The sequence below is a fragment of the Trichosurus vulpecula genome, chromosome 1 (genome assembly GCF_011100635.1).
Source record: "Trichosurus vulpecula isolate mTriVul1 chromosome 1, mTriVul1.pri, whole genome shotgun sequence".
Lineage (NCBI taxonomy): Eukaryota > Metazoa > Chordata > Mammalia > Diprotodontia > Phalangeridae > Trichosurus > Trichosurus vulpecula.
This window is the reverse complement of record NC_050573.1, coordinates 466888398-466903448: the sequence shown is the minus strand read 5'-3', so window position 1 is coordinate 466903448 and position 15051 is coordinate 466888398. Positions and strand designations below refer to the sequence as shown.

At 39.6% G+C, this 15051-nt stretch overlaps 1 protein-coding gene across 1 annotated transcript in view; it reads left to right on the top strand.

Moving 5' to 3' along the window:
- MCTP1 (multiple C2 and transmembrane domain containing 1) overlaps positions 1-15051 on the top strand; it is a 716792-nt gene that overhangs the window by 356177 nt on the left and 345564 nt on the right. Inside the window, exon 4 of the mRNA XM_036740827.1 lies at positions 12764-12906. Within this exon, the coding sequence (XP_036596722.1) occupies positions 12764-12906 (143 nt within the window). The remainder of the gene's footprint in view (positions 1-12763; positions 12907-15051) is intronic.

Here is a 15051-nt window from a genome sequence, read left to right as displayed (position 1 = left end):
AAAAATCATTAGTTCTTGCATTCTTTAATCAATTTAAATCAGTTGAATTTTTAAAAAGAACGGTTGTTACTAGAAATATGGGTCCCTGGGGCAAGCAGCACAAAAAATGCACCCCTACATTAAGTGTGATTTATGATGGAAAAATAATACAAGATAATTAAGACAAGTTCTCTCCTCTGACATTGCTACCACAGAGGTGCAAGCTTTCATCACTTCATGCCAGCATTATTGCAGTACCCTTCTGCTTGGTCTCCCTGGCTCAAGTCTCTCCCCAGTGCAATCCATCATCTGCTCAGCTGTCAAATTGATCTTCCTAAAATATGTCACCCTCACCCTTCTATTCCACAAACTTCAGTTGTTCTCTGTTGCCTCCGGGATCAAATATAAAATCCTACTTTTAGTATCCAAAGCCTTTCCATACCCTGGCCCACCCCTACCTTTCCAAATCTTGGACCTTACTCTCCACTTTGTATTCTGCACTGGCCTCCTTGCTGTTATATTCATGTTTCATCTCTTGACTTTGCATTTTCATTGGGGGTCCCTTATTCCTTGAATTCTCTTTCATCATCTCCATCTCCTGGCTTCAGGTCCCAGCTAAAATCCCATCTTCTATAAGAAGCCCTTCCTGATCTTCCTTAACGTCAGGGCCTTCTTATGTCCGTTATCTCCAATTTATCCTGCATGTACCTTGTTTGCACATAGCTGTTTGTATTATATTTCTCCCAATAGACTGTGAGTTCTTTGAGAGCAAGGGCTATCTTTTGCCTGGCACTAGTAGGTGCTTAATAAATTCTTGTTGACTTGTAGACTGACTGATTGGGGTGGGGGTTGGGGATGTTGGTTACTGTATTGGCAATTGTGTTTTATCCATGAGGCCAGGAAGCTTCAATTATCTTGCTAAGTCATTGAGACTAGATATACTTTGGTGTTTTGGATAAAGAATCAACCTCAAAGTCAGGATGACTTGGATTTTAGCCCTGCCTCTTACACTTCTTAGAAGGATAAACAGGGGCAAATTACTTTGACCTAGTCTCCCCTCCCTCCCCCCAGTTACTTTCTAAGACCATAAATTGCAAAAGAGCGCTTATCTGCATTGGAAGTTGTTTGGGGAATGCCATTCATTAGGGCAATCACAGCTACAGAAGAAAAAACCCTCAAAAGACTAAGTGCTGTTAAAACATTTATGAAGTCAATCACCAAGCATTTATTAAGCACTTTTTCTGAGCCTTGAGACAGATTTCTGGTTGCTCCACCCCATTTCTAGCTCTGTTTTCCAGTTCTGTATATAGAAAACAAAGAGACTGGATATTTCAAAAGGAAATGATAAAGGATCCAAACCAGTCCAAGTTGTCAGGTTGAGAGCTTGAAAGGGGACTTAAAATAAGGTAGGCTTTGTTTAAGTAAAAATTTAATAAAAATTAAAAATAGAACACAGAGATCTGTCACAGGAAGTGCTTTAGAAAGAGGAATTTATCAAATTCCATTCTACAGTATTAGGAAGTGGTGATGATAAATTGACATGAATGACCCACATGGAGTAGAGTGTGCACTTTGAGGTGTTTTTCCTCTAGTTGTTATGGAATTGTACTGAGCCAATTGCAGTCTCTAGCCCAGTTCATTTTGTGGTTCAGTGAAATACATCTGGGGGATAGCTGGCCAAGGTTTTAATTGAATCTGTCATTTGGCCTCATTAGCACTAAGCTCCAGCCAAGTGAACCACAAATTCTATCAATTTGCACTTGTGTAGCTTTTTGGGGGGGTAAGTGTTCCCAAGGCTTTTTTTTCATCTGTGCATGTTCATCTCCCTAGATTAAAAAATTCAACCAACATTTATTAAAAATCTTCTATGCTAGGTGGCACAAAGAATAGACTGCTGGATCTGGAGTCAGGACTCATCTTCCTGAACTTGAATCCGGCCTCGAACACTTACTAGTGTCTGACCCTGGGCAAATCACTTAACCCTGTTTGCCTCAGTTTCCTCATCTGTAAAGTGAACTGGAGAAGGAAATAGCAAACCAATCTAGTATCTTTGCAAAGAAATGGGATCACAAAGATTTGGACGTGACTGAAAAACTACCAAAGAACAACAACAACATGCACTAAGCCCTGCATCAGGCACTAATGATATAAAGACCCCCTCAAATAAACAAACCAGTACATACCCTCAAGGAGATCATATTCTGCTAAGGGGATAAATCATAAGCAAAAATAAGTAAATAAGATGTAACACAGATTAATTCAGGAGGCAGAAGACATTTATGGAAGGTGAGAGAGGGAGAAAAGTATACCAGAAAAACTCTTGTTTAGGAAATTGTTCCTGAGCTATGCTGTGAAGGAAGGGGGGGATTCTAAAATGTGGAGGAAGGGAACCAATATAGGCTTAATATGGGAGACAGACAGCCTGAGTGAAGAAACAGAGGTAAAAGATGAAATGTTGTGTATAGGCAACAACTAATAAGTTTGTTTGATGGGAACATACTATACATGAAGTGGGGGGGTGATATAAAATAAGGAGGAAAGTCATTAGGAATCAGATTGTAAAGGCTTTAAATACTAGGTTAAAGATTTTCTATTTTATTTTAGAGGTGATAGGGAACCATTGAAGAGGAAGGGAACAGTGTGTAGATCTATGTTTTAGGATATCAGCTTGGTAGTGGTACAATGGATGGATTGGAAAGAGGAGAGACTTAGAAACAGAGAGCCCATTTTTACAAGGCTCTTACAAATAGTCTAGGCAAGATATGATGAGAGCTTGAACTAAGTTAGAAGTCACATGAGGGGAGAGAAGAGGGAATAAATATAGATGTGATAGAAATAGAATTGATAAGACTTTATAACAGATCTGATAATGGGAGTGATGTTTCTGTAGAGTCAGTGATGGCAGTGATGAGGGCGTTCTCTTTGGCAGAAGTATGGAGGTTTGGGGAAAGGGGTGGATTTTGAGTGAAATATAATGAGTTCTGATTTGGACATGTTGCATTTGAGTTGCCTGAGACTTCTAGGTAAATATACCCAATAGTCCAGTAGTCCTTTGTTAATGAAGAAGTAGAGTTGAGGAGAGAAATTAGGGCTGGATATATAAGTTTGGGAATTATCTAGATAGGGGTGATAATTGGGCCTAGGGAGCTAGTAAGATCACCCAAACAGAGAATGTAGACAGAAGACAGCCCAAGAGAAAGCCTTGAGGCTATTCTCATGCTTAGTGGGTAGGATCAGGAATCCATGATCTAATAAAGGAGACAGAGTTGAGATGGTCAGAGATAAAGGAGGAGGATGAACAAGGCTTACTATTTAAGCCAAGGGAGGAGAAAATACCAAGAAAGGAATCATTCATGTTATATAAAGCTGCAGGAGGGTTTAAGTAAAATGAAGACTGAGAAAAAGTCAATGGATCTAGCAGTTGCGATGGTTGTTAACTTTGGAGAGAGCAGTTTCAACTGAGTGGTGAGGCTGGAAGCCACATTATGAGGAGTAGAGACATGAATGAGAGGTGTAGAGTATATACAGCCCCTTCTATACTACAAAAGGAATAAGGATATGATTTCCTTAGGTCAGGACCAGGAATTTCAATTTATTTCATCTCTCCCTCTGAAACCTAATGTAATGCATTGCACCCAGTTAATACAGTGGTTACTTTACTATTTGAACACAGACAATTATAGCCAATTTTCATAATTTGGATCTGAGTACAGCCTGGAAGGGGTACTAAGGCCTTGTTGTGTTTGGTAAAGTAGATTTGGAGCCTTTCACACATCAACTCAACCCATGCCAAGGCTCTTAGACTAACCTATTAGATGGCCTTCAAGAGCTGCCGTGTCCTACAAGTTCATCATCATTCAGGCCACCTAGTGATAAGTTTCTCCCATCTTAAGCTAGTTCTCAGACAGCAGACATAGAGTCAACCACAGGACCAAACTTGATATTTTTTTCATCCTTGTAGGCACTTCCAGAGCTAACATTCTACTCCCATAGTCTTTGAGATTCCATGGTTCACCAGGAACCATGATGAAGCACTGGGCTGGAGATTTAGTGCAGGGCAGGCAAGTGTCTTGTCCAGAATTCAGAGAGAATAGTTGGAGCAACAAGAGATCAGGATCCCAGATAAGGAGACTGCAACAGGGCAGGATAACAGGAGCAAGGCTCCAGATATTGAACCTACTTTTCTGCCTCATTCTTGCAGCTTTATCATGGTTCTTGTGGAATCATATGATTCTTTATATGGTTCTTCCTACCTCCTCCCACCTTGTGGAGGTAGGAGCAATCTAAGCATAGGTAATTAGGAGCATGTAACTGAGAAGTGGGCAGAAAATTGCAGCACCCTCTCACAGGCAGATTATGATATATTATTTCTCATGGCAAACTGTTTAATGTAGCAGAATCCTTACTGCATTGCTACATTAAAAGTGAAGCTATAATGAAAAAGAAGGCATCATCCATTAAAATACCTTCACTTTTTTCATTTGTCAAATTAAGCTTTTTTAATATTGCTTTTTTGGCCATATTAATTTTTCAAATAAACTGCCCTTATAGAAACAATTACTTAACGCTTAAAAATAATAAAAAACAACAACCCTTTGCCTTGTGTCAAAAACTAGGAATGTCTGAATCTTACTGTAGGTCCATAGAGGTAGAAAAGGAAGTGAAGTTAGAGGTAATTTGTGAATTACCTCTAAGAAATTAATTCTAAGCCTTTCATTTTACAGATGAAAAAACTGAGGCCCAGAGAGGTCACTTGAGTTGCCCAAGATCATACAAGTAATAAGTGAAATAGCTGGATTCTAAGCCAGGTTTTTTTTACTATAAATCTAGCATGATTTCCAGTGTACCATGCAGGGAAGTATGTTGTTTTCACACAAAAGAAAAAAACAGTAAAATTAAGGGCATAGCAGCAGAAGGAAAAAAAAAAGATCATTCTTAAAATTATCTAGTATTCTAAATTTTTTTAAAAATATCTATTTTGATGTTGTTTTTAAAAATATTGCTGTCATATCCCAGTGGTTCTTCCCCTCTGCAGAAGGCTCTCTTTTGAAACAAATAAATTGTCAATTAAAAGATATCAACATTGGCCACGTGTGGAAAAAGTATTCCTCGTTCCTCACCTGTAGTCTCCCATCTCTCCACCAGGAGGTGTCTTTTGAAGGCTTCAGCTCCAGGGTACCAGGTCCAGGAAACCAATGAATGTCTAACCAAAGAGTATATAAAAGCAGTTACTATGTTATGGTAATATCTCAGTCAGCCAGCATTGCCAGGCAATAAGCAGTTTCGTTTAAGCATTAAGAGTTTTTTTAAAAAAAAAAACACAAACCATTTTGTAGAAATCTTCCTAAAAGAATAATAACAAGTAACAAGAATAGGAGGCAGAGGAAGAACAGGAAGAAGGAGGCAGAGGAGGAAGAAGGAGGAGGAAGGAAGATCAGAAGGAGGAAGAAGAACTTTAAATATTCAAAGCTCTTTACACTCAGTTATCTCATTTGATCCTCACAGTAACCCTGGGAGCTACTATTATTATCAGCATTTTACTGATAAAGAAGTTGAAGCAGAGTAAGGTTGTGTTCCCAGAGTCATATGTTTAGTAAGTGTCTGAGGCTGGGTTGAAATTCAGATGTTCCTGCCTCCAGGCCCAGTACTCTTTCCATTGCTCCATCTAACTGCCAAAAGTTTTAACTACTCCCCAGAGAACGTATTTTAACTTTTTCTTGTTAACGCACAGTCATTTTATGTGTATACACACACACACACACACACACACACACACATATATATATATAATTAGATATAAAGTCATTCTATATATATATATATATATATAATTATATAATATGTATATATTATATATAATTTGTCTCCCAAATAGCCGTACTTTTAAAGTCTTTATGCTTCCTGTGAAATGTTTGCTATCTTATCATAAAAAACTACTATAAATATTTTGGCATATGGGAATGGAAAGGGTATAAGCAATTATTAAATGGCTACTACATGCTGAGCACCAGGTACTTTATAAGGATTATCTTACTTGATCCTCATAACAACCCTAGGTGGTAAGTGCTATTATTATTCTCATTTAATAGTTAAGATAACTGAGGCAGATAGATAAATAGATGATAGAGATAAAAGAGATATACAGGTTTATCTACATAGATTCAGAGGTATATCTATTCATCTCTAAACCTGCATAACCAATCACCGGCTAGATATCTCCACATGGATACCACATATTATATGTGTGTGTATATGTATGTATGTATATGTTTATCATACACACACACATTCTCTATGAAGGCTATGTACCCTTCATAGAGGCAATAATTGAGCCAATAGAAGTACATTAAAGAACTGACTTATTCAGGGTCACATAGCTGGAAAGTGTCTAAGGCTGGATTTGAACTCAGGTCTTCCTGACTCCAGGCCTAGTACTCTAATTACTGTGTTAACTAGCTTTCTTTCTTTGATTTCCTTGGAAGTTCATATTGAGTAGTGGTTAAAAAAAAGATTCTAAGATTCTAAGTCGTAAGAAGGGAATGCATTCCAGGTATGGTGACAGACTGTGCAAAGGAGTGGAGGCTGAAGTTTGAATAGTGATTACAGGGAAAAGCAAATAGGCCAGTTTGACTAGTATGTAGAGTATATAAAGGGGAATTATATTAAGTATGGAAAGATAGGCCAAAATCATAACATGGAAGACTTTAAATGCCATAAGCAAGAGACTATATTTTACCACAGAGACAAAAGGAGTCACTGAATATTCTTGAGCAGAAGAATAGTATGGTCAGACCTGTGCTTTAAGAGAATTAATTTGGCAGCTGTATGAATGGTAGAGCAGAGGGGAAAGACATTGGAGTCTAGGAGACCAATTAAGAGACTTTTAGAATATTCTAGTTGATAACTGATGAGAGCTTAATGAAGAGAATGACAAGTAGGCAGAGAATGTAAAGGTAAAATCAACTATACTTGGCAAATGATTGGATGTGGATGGGGTGAGGAGGAAGGAATCAATCAATCAATCAAAATTTCTTAAATACATATTATGTGCCAAGCACTGTACTAAGCACTGGGAATTAAAAAAAAAGACAAAAGACAGTCCCTGCCTTCAAGAAGCTCCCAAACTAATAGAAAGGTCAGTTTGGTACTACAGTGGATACTACACTGGGCCTGGAGTCAGGAAGACCTGAGTTCAAATCCAGCCTTAGACACATACTAGCTGTGTCATCCTGGACAGGACACACTTAACCTCTGTTTGCCTCAGTTTCCTCGCCTATAAAACGGGGATAATAATAGCACCTACCTCCCAGGGTTGAAAAAAGATCAAATGAGACAATAGTTGTAAAGAATTTAACACAGTGCCTCGCACAAAGTAGGTGCTAAATTGTTAGCTAGTATCAGTAGTAATTAAGAAGGAAGTGGGGGCAGAGCCAAGATGGTGGGTGGAAAGCAGGGACTTGCCTAGGGCTCTCCCCCAGGACCTTCCAAAAACTGATAAAAAATGGCTCTGAACAAACTCTAGAACTGCAGAACCCACAGAATAGCAGACGGAAGCAGGGCTCCAGCCCAGGACAGCCTGGATGGTCACTGGGTAAGGTCTATCGCATGGAGCTGGGAGTGGAGAGGAGCAGAGCCCAGCATGGGCTGTGCCTGGACCAACCAGACTGGGAGCCGGGCGGAACAGGCCCTAGCACCCTGAATCAGTAAGCTGTGGCAGTTACCAGACTTCTCAACTAACAAACACCAAAGACCACAGAGAAGGTTAGTAGGAAAAACTGCGGGGACAGAGTGAAAGGAGTTCAAGGTTCAGCCACTGCCCCGGGGGCAGTGGAGGAGGTGCAGCTACAGAACTACAGCTGCAGTTGCTTCTGGCCCCAGGCCCACCTGATGGGAGGAATTAAGTGGCAGATCAGAGCAGGAGTGCAGAGCCTGCTTAAAATCTGAGTCAGGTCCTGGTTGGCGGTTCTTGGGGAAGGAGGAGTGCTGGTGTGGCAGAGCTGGCTGTGTGGAACTAGCTCTGAAAACAACAGCACAGCCCCTCAAGCTTGGGACAAAGTACTCTCTACTCTACAAGCAGTCATACCTGACAAAAACTCAAGGGTCAAGTAGTTGGCTGGGAACGTGGCCAGGCAGCGAAAACGGACTCAGATTCAGACCCAGACTTCGGACTCTTTCTTTGGTGACAAAAGAGACCAACACATACAGCCAGAAGAAGTCAAGAAAGTCAAAGAGCCTCCAAGAAAAACATTAACTGGTCTCAGGCCATGGAAGAGCTCAAAAAGGATTTGGAAAAGCAAGTAAGAGAAGTAGAGGAAAAATTGGGAAGAGAAACGAGAGGGATGCTGGAAAACCATGAAAAATAAGTCAATGACTTGCTAAAGGAGACCCAAAAATACACTGAAGAAAATAACACCTTAAAAATAGACTAACTCAAATGGCAAAAGAGCTCCAAAAAGCCAATGAGGAGAAGAATGCCTTGAAAGGCAGAATTAGCCAAATGGAAAAGGAGGTCCAAAAGACCACTGAAGAAAATACTACCTTAAAAATTAGAGTGCAGCAAGTGGAAGTTAGTAACTCTATGAGAAATCAAGATATTATAAAACAGAACCAAAGGAATGAAAAAATGGAAGACAATGTGAAATATCTCCTTGGAAAAACCACTGACCTGGAAAATAGATCCAGGAGAGAGAATTTAAAAATTATTGGTCTACCTGAAAGCCATGATCAAAAAAAGAGCCTAGATATCATCTTTCAAGAAATTATCAAGGAGACCTGCCCTGATATTCTAGAGCTGGAGGGTAAAATAGAAATGGAAAGAATCCACCGATCACCTCATGAAAAAGATCCCCAAAAGAAAACTCCTAGGAATATTGTTGCCAAATTCCAGAGCTCCCAGATCAAGGAGAAAACACTGCAAACAGCCAGAAACAATTTGGATATTGTGGAAACACAATCAGGATAACACAAGATCTAGCAGTTTCTACATTAAGGGATCGAAGGGCTTGGAATATAGTATTCTGGAGGTCAATGGAGCTAGGATTTAAACCGAGAATCACCTACCCAGCAAAACTGAGTATCATGCTCCAAGGCAAAATATGGATTTTCAATAAAATAGAGGACTTTCAAGCTTTCTCAGTGAAAAGACCAGAGCTGAACAGAAAATTTGACTTTCAAACACAAGAATCAGGAGAAGCATGAAAAGGTAAAAAAGAAAGAGAAGTCATAAGGGACTTACTAAACTTGAACTGTTTTGTCTATGTTCCTACATGGAAAGCTGATGCGTATAATTCATGAGATCTCAATATTAGGGTAGCTGAAGGGGAATACACACACACACACACACACACACACACACATACATATACATATACATATATATACATATATACATATATATATATATATATATACATATACACATATACATATATATTATATATGTAGACAGAGGGCACAGGGTGAGTAAAATATGAAGGGATGATATCTAAAAAAATCAAATTAAGGGGTGAGAGAGGAATATATTGAGAGAGGGAGAAAAGGAGAGATAGAATGGGGTAAATTATCTCACATAAAAATGGAAGAAAAAGCAGTTCTGTTGCAAGGGAAGAGGGGGCAGGTGAGAGGGAATGAGTGAATCCTGCTCTCATCAGATTTGACCTGAGGAGGGAATAACATACACACTCAAGTGGGTATCTTACTCCACAGGAAGAAGGAGGAAGGAGATAAAAAAGGGGGGATGATATAAGGGAGGGCAGATAGGGAAAAGAGGTAATAAAAAGCAAACACTTTTGAAAGGGGACAGGGTCAAGGAAGAAAACTGAATAAAGGGGGATAGGATAGGAAGGAGCAAAATATAGTTAGTCTTTCACAACATGAGTATTGTGGGAGGGTTTTACATAATGATACACATGTGGCCTATATTGAATTTCTTGCCTTCTTGGGGAGGGTGGGTGGGGGAGGGAAGAGAGGAGAGAATTTGGAGCTCAAAGTTTTAAAAGCAGATGTTAAAAAAAGTTTTTGCATGCAACTAGGAAATAAGATATACAGGTAATGGGGCATAGAAATCTATTTTGCCTTACAAGAAAGTAAGAGAAAAGGGGATGGGGGAGTGGGGTGACAGAAGGGAGGGCTGACTGGAGAATGGGGCAATCAGAATATATGCCATCTTGGAGTGGGGGGAGGGTAGAAATGGGGAGAAAATTTGTAATTCAAACTCTTGTGAAAATCAATGCTGAAAATTAAAAATATTAAATAAATAAAAATAAAATTTAAAAAACAGAAGGAAGGGTTAAAAATGGCTCCGAGGCTGGGAACTGGGTGACTGAGTATGGTGGTGCTTTCACCAAAAATAGAGAAGAGGGAAAAAGAGGAGGGAGAGAGGGAGGGAGGGAGAGAGAGAGAGAGAGAGAGAGAGAGAGAGAGAGAGAATATAAGAATAGCAATGAAAGAGAGCTATATCCTAAGACAGAAGTTATAGAGGAAAGAAGGAAAGAAAGTTCATGGCAAAGTACTGGTATACTCACGCTCAGGGAGCATCAATGATACTTCATGTAGCAACAGTGTTGCTTTTGGCTACTGTGGCTGTGTAAGGCCAATAACACCAGCACACAGGAAGGCTGCTAGCACAGGTTCTTTGATCTGCTTTTCTAAGGAAAGCAACTTAAAGGGGTTTACAATCTCACTATAATCAAACATACATAAATCATTCACTTAGTTCAGGGGGAAAAGTCAGCACCCTGAATTTCAGAGCAAATACAAACAGAAATTAGAAACAGAGAAAATAACACAAATCAACAGACAGGCTTCTGTGAGACCATAGCAATACATGCATTGTTACCAGAGAGAGAAGCACCAATATCTAGATTTTCGAACCAGGGGGTGGGAGACCCCTAGTCTCCACACCAACACTCTTCCAGTGAGTGAGCCCCAAACAAAATGTTAAGCTCAGACTTCTTCAGGGTCAGAGTGCTTCACACCTCTGGAGAGTTTCACACCTCTAGTGACCTAATTCGAAAAAGGGTGTGGGCCTTCCTGCAAACAAGAGCAAGACTCAATCAAAGCCAAGTGATTGCCTTAGTGCTGAGAAGTACTCCAAAACAAAAGACAACAAAAAGTCTCACTTTGGTTCCCCTTACACTTCAGCAAAGAGAACTAGAGACAGAAGTCAGAACAGGGCATGGCAGGCATTGTTTCTCTTTTGCTCTTGCATCCCAGAACCTAACCTGGTGTCTTAATGAATGGCAAAGAATGCAATGCCCTATTGTCCCCATTATTCTCATTCTTCACTAGTCTTAGATTAAAGTATTATCTTCATTTTATGACTGCCCATCTTAAGAGGAAAGTAGAGAATTTTGAAAAAGATACAGTGATCAAAAAATATTTGGACAATAATTTCTTTGTTGAAAAGGCATAGATATTTGGTTTGGGAGTTTGGGATTTGTTTTTGAAACCTAGGAGGAAAAGATTGATGGGGGGACTTTGTAGCCTCCTGAGCATACAGAGGTTAATGACCATCACTCTGCTGTGATCAGAACTAAAATGAACCTAAACTTCATAAGGGGTTTTGAGTTTAGGAAGGGAAACAGTTTCTGATAGTGTGGGTTGCTACTCATGGGAATGACTTAGGGAAATTCTTGAACATCTTTCTCTTGAAACCTTTAAAAACGTTCTGAGTGTACAGGGATGGCCTCATGGAATCATAGACTCATACTTGAATACTTCCTTCAAGATAAGATAGCCAAATACCCTCATTTTCATAAATGAGCAAATTGAGACCTAGAAAGATGAAGGGACATACCTAAGGTTGCACAACTACCTAGAAGTAAAGCAGAGACTAAACTCCAGGTTGCCTGATGGTAAATAAAATGTTTTTGTGAGCTGTTCTTTGCTCTTTAGTCTGGATTGGTCTACCCCAGACAGGGTCAGGGAATAGATGAGGTAAAATAGACTTAATTCACAGGAATTTTTAGCCTTATATTTGTTTTTGAAAATTCCATTATCTCTTTTCCTTTCCCAATATTCTAACCTTTAAAAAATCTTAGAAGGAGAGAAGATAGTGTCATGACTCACAGTGGAGTTGAGAATCAGTTTGGGATTCATTTCCCCTCAGTGCATTTAAAAAGTATGAAGTTTAAGCCACAAATATAAGACTACTAAAATCAGTGATAGAACTGTATTCATCTAGAAGATAGAGGCATCTGAGTGGCCTAGTGGATAGAGTGCCGGGCTTGGGAAAATGAATTTAAATCCTACCTCAGACGGTTAATAGTGGGGTGACCCTGGGCAAGTGACAACCTCTCAGCCTTAGTTCTGTCATCAGTAAAATGAAGCTAGTAATAGCACCTACCTCTCAGGGTTGTTGTAAGGATCATATCAAATGAGATGTTGTCTCTGCAGTATTTCACAAATCTCAAAGCACTATGTATGTATGTATGTATGTATGTGTATATATATGTATATATATAAATGTATATATGTGTGCATAATGTTACCTTCTGTTATTATTGTTAGTGCTTGAATTAAATATCTCAGTGTAGAAACCCTTGCTGTTATTGCTGTTATAATTATTCGTACTGGGACAAAGAAGACGAAACTTGTCCAAATATAAAAATATATCGACTGACTCTTCATCTTGTAAGGAAAACAAGACAAAAGATCTTTGAGTCTTATTTTTTTCATATGATGTTCTTCATGATCTTCTGTTAAACATTTTGTGATTGGAGCCAGCATTCCTGTTTGCATGATGACATAATTAACACGGATCAATGTGCCTCTCTCTAAACAGGGACAAGTGATCCATACGTGAAGTTTAAAATTGGAGGAAAAGAAGTTTTTAGAAGTAAAATAATACACAAGAATCTCAATCCTGTGTGGGAGGAAAAAGCTTGCATTCTTATCGATCACCCTAGAGAGCCTCTGTATATAAAGGTGAGCCACCTTTTTCTTTCACCCTAATGGAAGCTGACACAGAGATGCTTGCTTATGAAATCTGTCTTCCTTGCCTAAAGAGTTTTCACTAGAGGAGGTTCTGTACCATGTGTACCTTCTTTCCTACTGTTTTTTGTTGTTCATCCTTCATTCTCAAAGAGAACCAATGTCTTGACTTGCCCGTTTATTGGATTTAATGAGGCAGAGCTGCGAAAAGTCATCAGCCTCAGTCTCTCCTGATGGTATGTATCGTCATCAAAGTCCAGTGGTGAGACAAAAATCAAGATGACTGGTGATAGCCCTAGATGTAGTGGGTAACCTTGGCCTTTCTAAATTATGGTTTTTCCCCAGGTCTCAGTTTGTCTGAGGCTATGCCCATTTAACGATTAAGGTTTAGGTAAGAATTGAGACAGAAGATGGCCTAATTTACCATCACAAAAATATCAATCTGGGATGGGGAGACCCTCAGAATTTCTGTCCAGAGCAGAAAACAATTGCTATTTACACTCATTCTAAGCACTCTAAACCTAAACAATGAGCCACAGAGGCTTGGGCTATTATTTACTTGCCTACTGTTTATGAGTTTGTGAAGGAATGTGGAAGGGTAGAAGGGTTTTGGTACATTCTTATCCAAAAATTGAACTGCATTAGAGAGAGTAAGATTGAATTGAATTTTTCTGTGGTCACGTCCTCCAGCCATACAGTACACTACATCAGTTCAGCAAATGTTTATTATGTGTGCAAGACAGATGATACAAAAATGAAAAACAACACAGCCTCTGTCAACCTCAAGGAGATGGGGGAAGAATAAGAATCACAGAGAAGGAATTGTAATACACTTAGAATATTAGAAAGGCAGAGACTAACGGGTAGCAGGAGGAAGAGGATGGTGGCCTTTTCCCCCTTTGGGGCCTTTTCTTTTTTTTCCCTACATGGAGGATAGACCAGAATGCAGCACCGTCCTGGGTCTTAGTTCAATGTGAGAGTGGTTCTCCAGGGAAGTGAATGTAATCTTATGCCCACTAGTCCCAAGAAGGGAATTCCAGGCCAGAAAGAGGAGAGAGAGGGAGATGCCCATACCCTCTTCAGATGGAAGAAGCTGTGAAGAAAACCAGGCAGACAATTGGTTTGTTGTTGTTTGTCCTTCGTTCTCCAAGAGGACCAATGACATCAGGAAGGTGATGCTTTGACTTGCAAGTGAATTGGATTTAAGCAAGGCAGGGCTCTGCAAAGTCACCAGCCTCGCTCTCTCTTCCAGAGTCATTGGAGTCCAATGACAAAACATAGGTCAGGACAAGCAGAGATAGTTCCTGGCCAAGTGGTAAAAATTCAGCAATACCTAGCTTCCTGGGTAGAAAGGCGCATTTCTTCAATAGTGTGATCAGTGATGTAGCCTTCTATCAATAGCAGGAGAATACTCCGGATAGCACCATCTTTGAGAGTTGCCTGTTTAGTGACTCCAAGTTCAAGAGTTCAGGGAAATAGCCTTTTACCCAGCAAAGTGGAATTCCTGTCCAGTGTGAGCCTCTTAAGGGAGAGAGGATGATTATATGCATGCCTCCTGAAGGTGAAAGAGTAAAGGGAAGTCCAAGTTCAATAGAGAGGAGCAAATGACTTGGATTTCATCCTTATCTTTGACCTTCCTAACAATCTGGAACTTATACTGAGTGCTTTCTTGCTGACTGTCTGAACTTTGATGCTTGTAGGCTAAAAATCAACTTAAGACTTTCCTAGCTCACAAATGTGCCAAAGCCTTCGTTCAGAGCACAACTCTGGCCCCAGACTTCTAAAAATGAATCAGCTTGATGTAGATATCAAGTCATTTAGTGTGACCAAGTGTAGATGAAGGAAGACTCAGTATCTTTAGAGACTCAAGATCTCTAATTAGAAACAGACTATATTTTGGGATCCATAAATCACCTACAGATTTCTAAGTAGAAACACTGTTGGCCATTACTGCTAATGGAAAATCCAGAAACCATTTATGGTCCAGTGTTTTTGGTTGATATTTGCCCATCTGTGGGACTGTGGGCTTTGACAGTAAGAGCACATTTTTGCTGCCTCATTCTTTTATATGCTTCATTCAAAAGTACTAGATCAAAGTAAGAAGAAGAGGAAGGGGAAAAGGGATACTGGCTGTGAGAT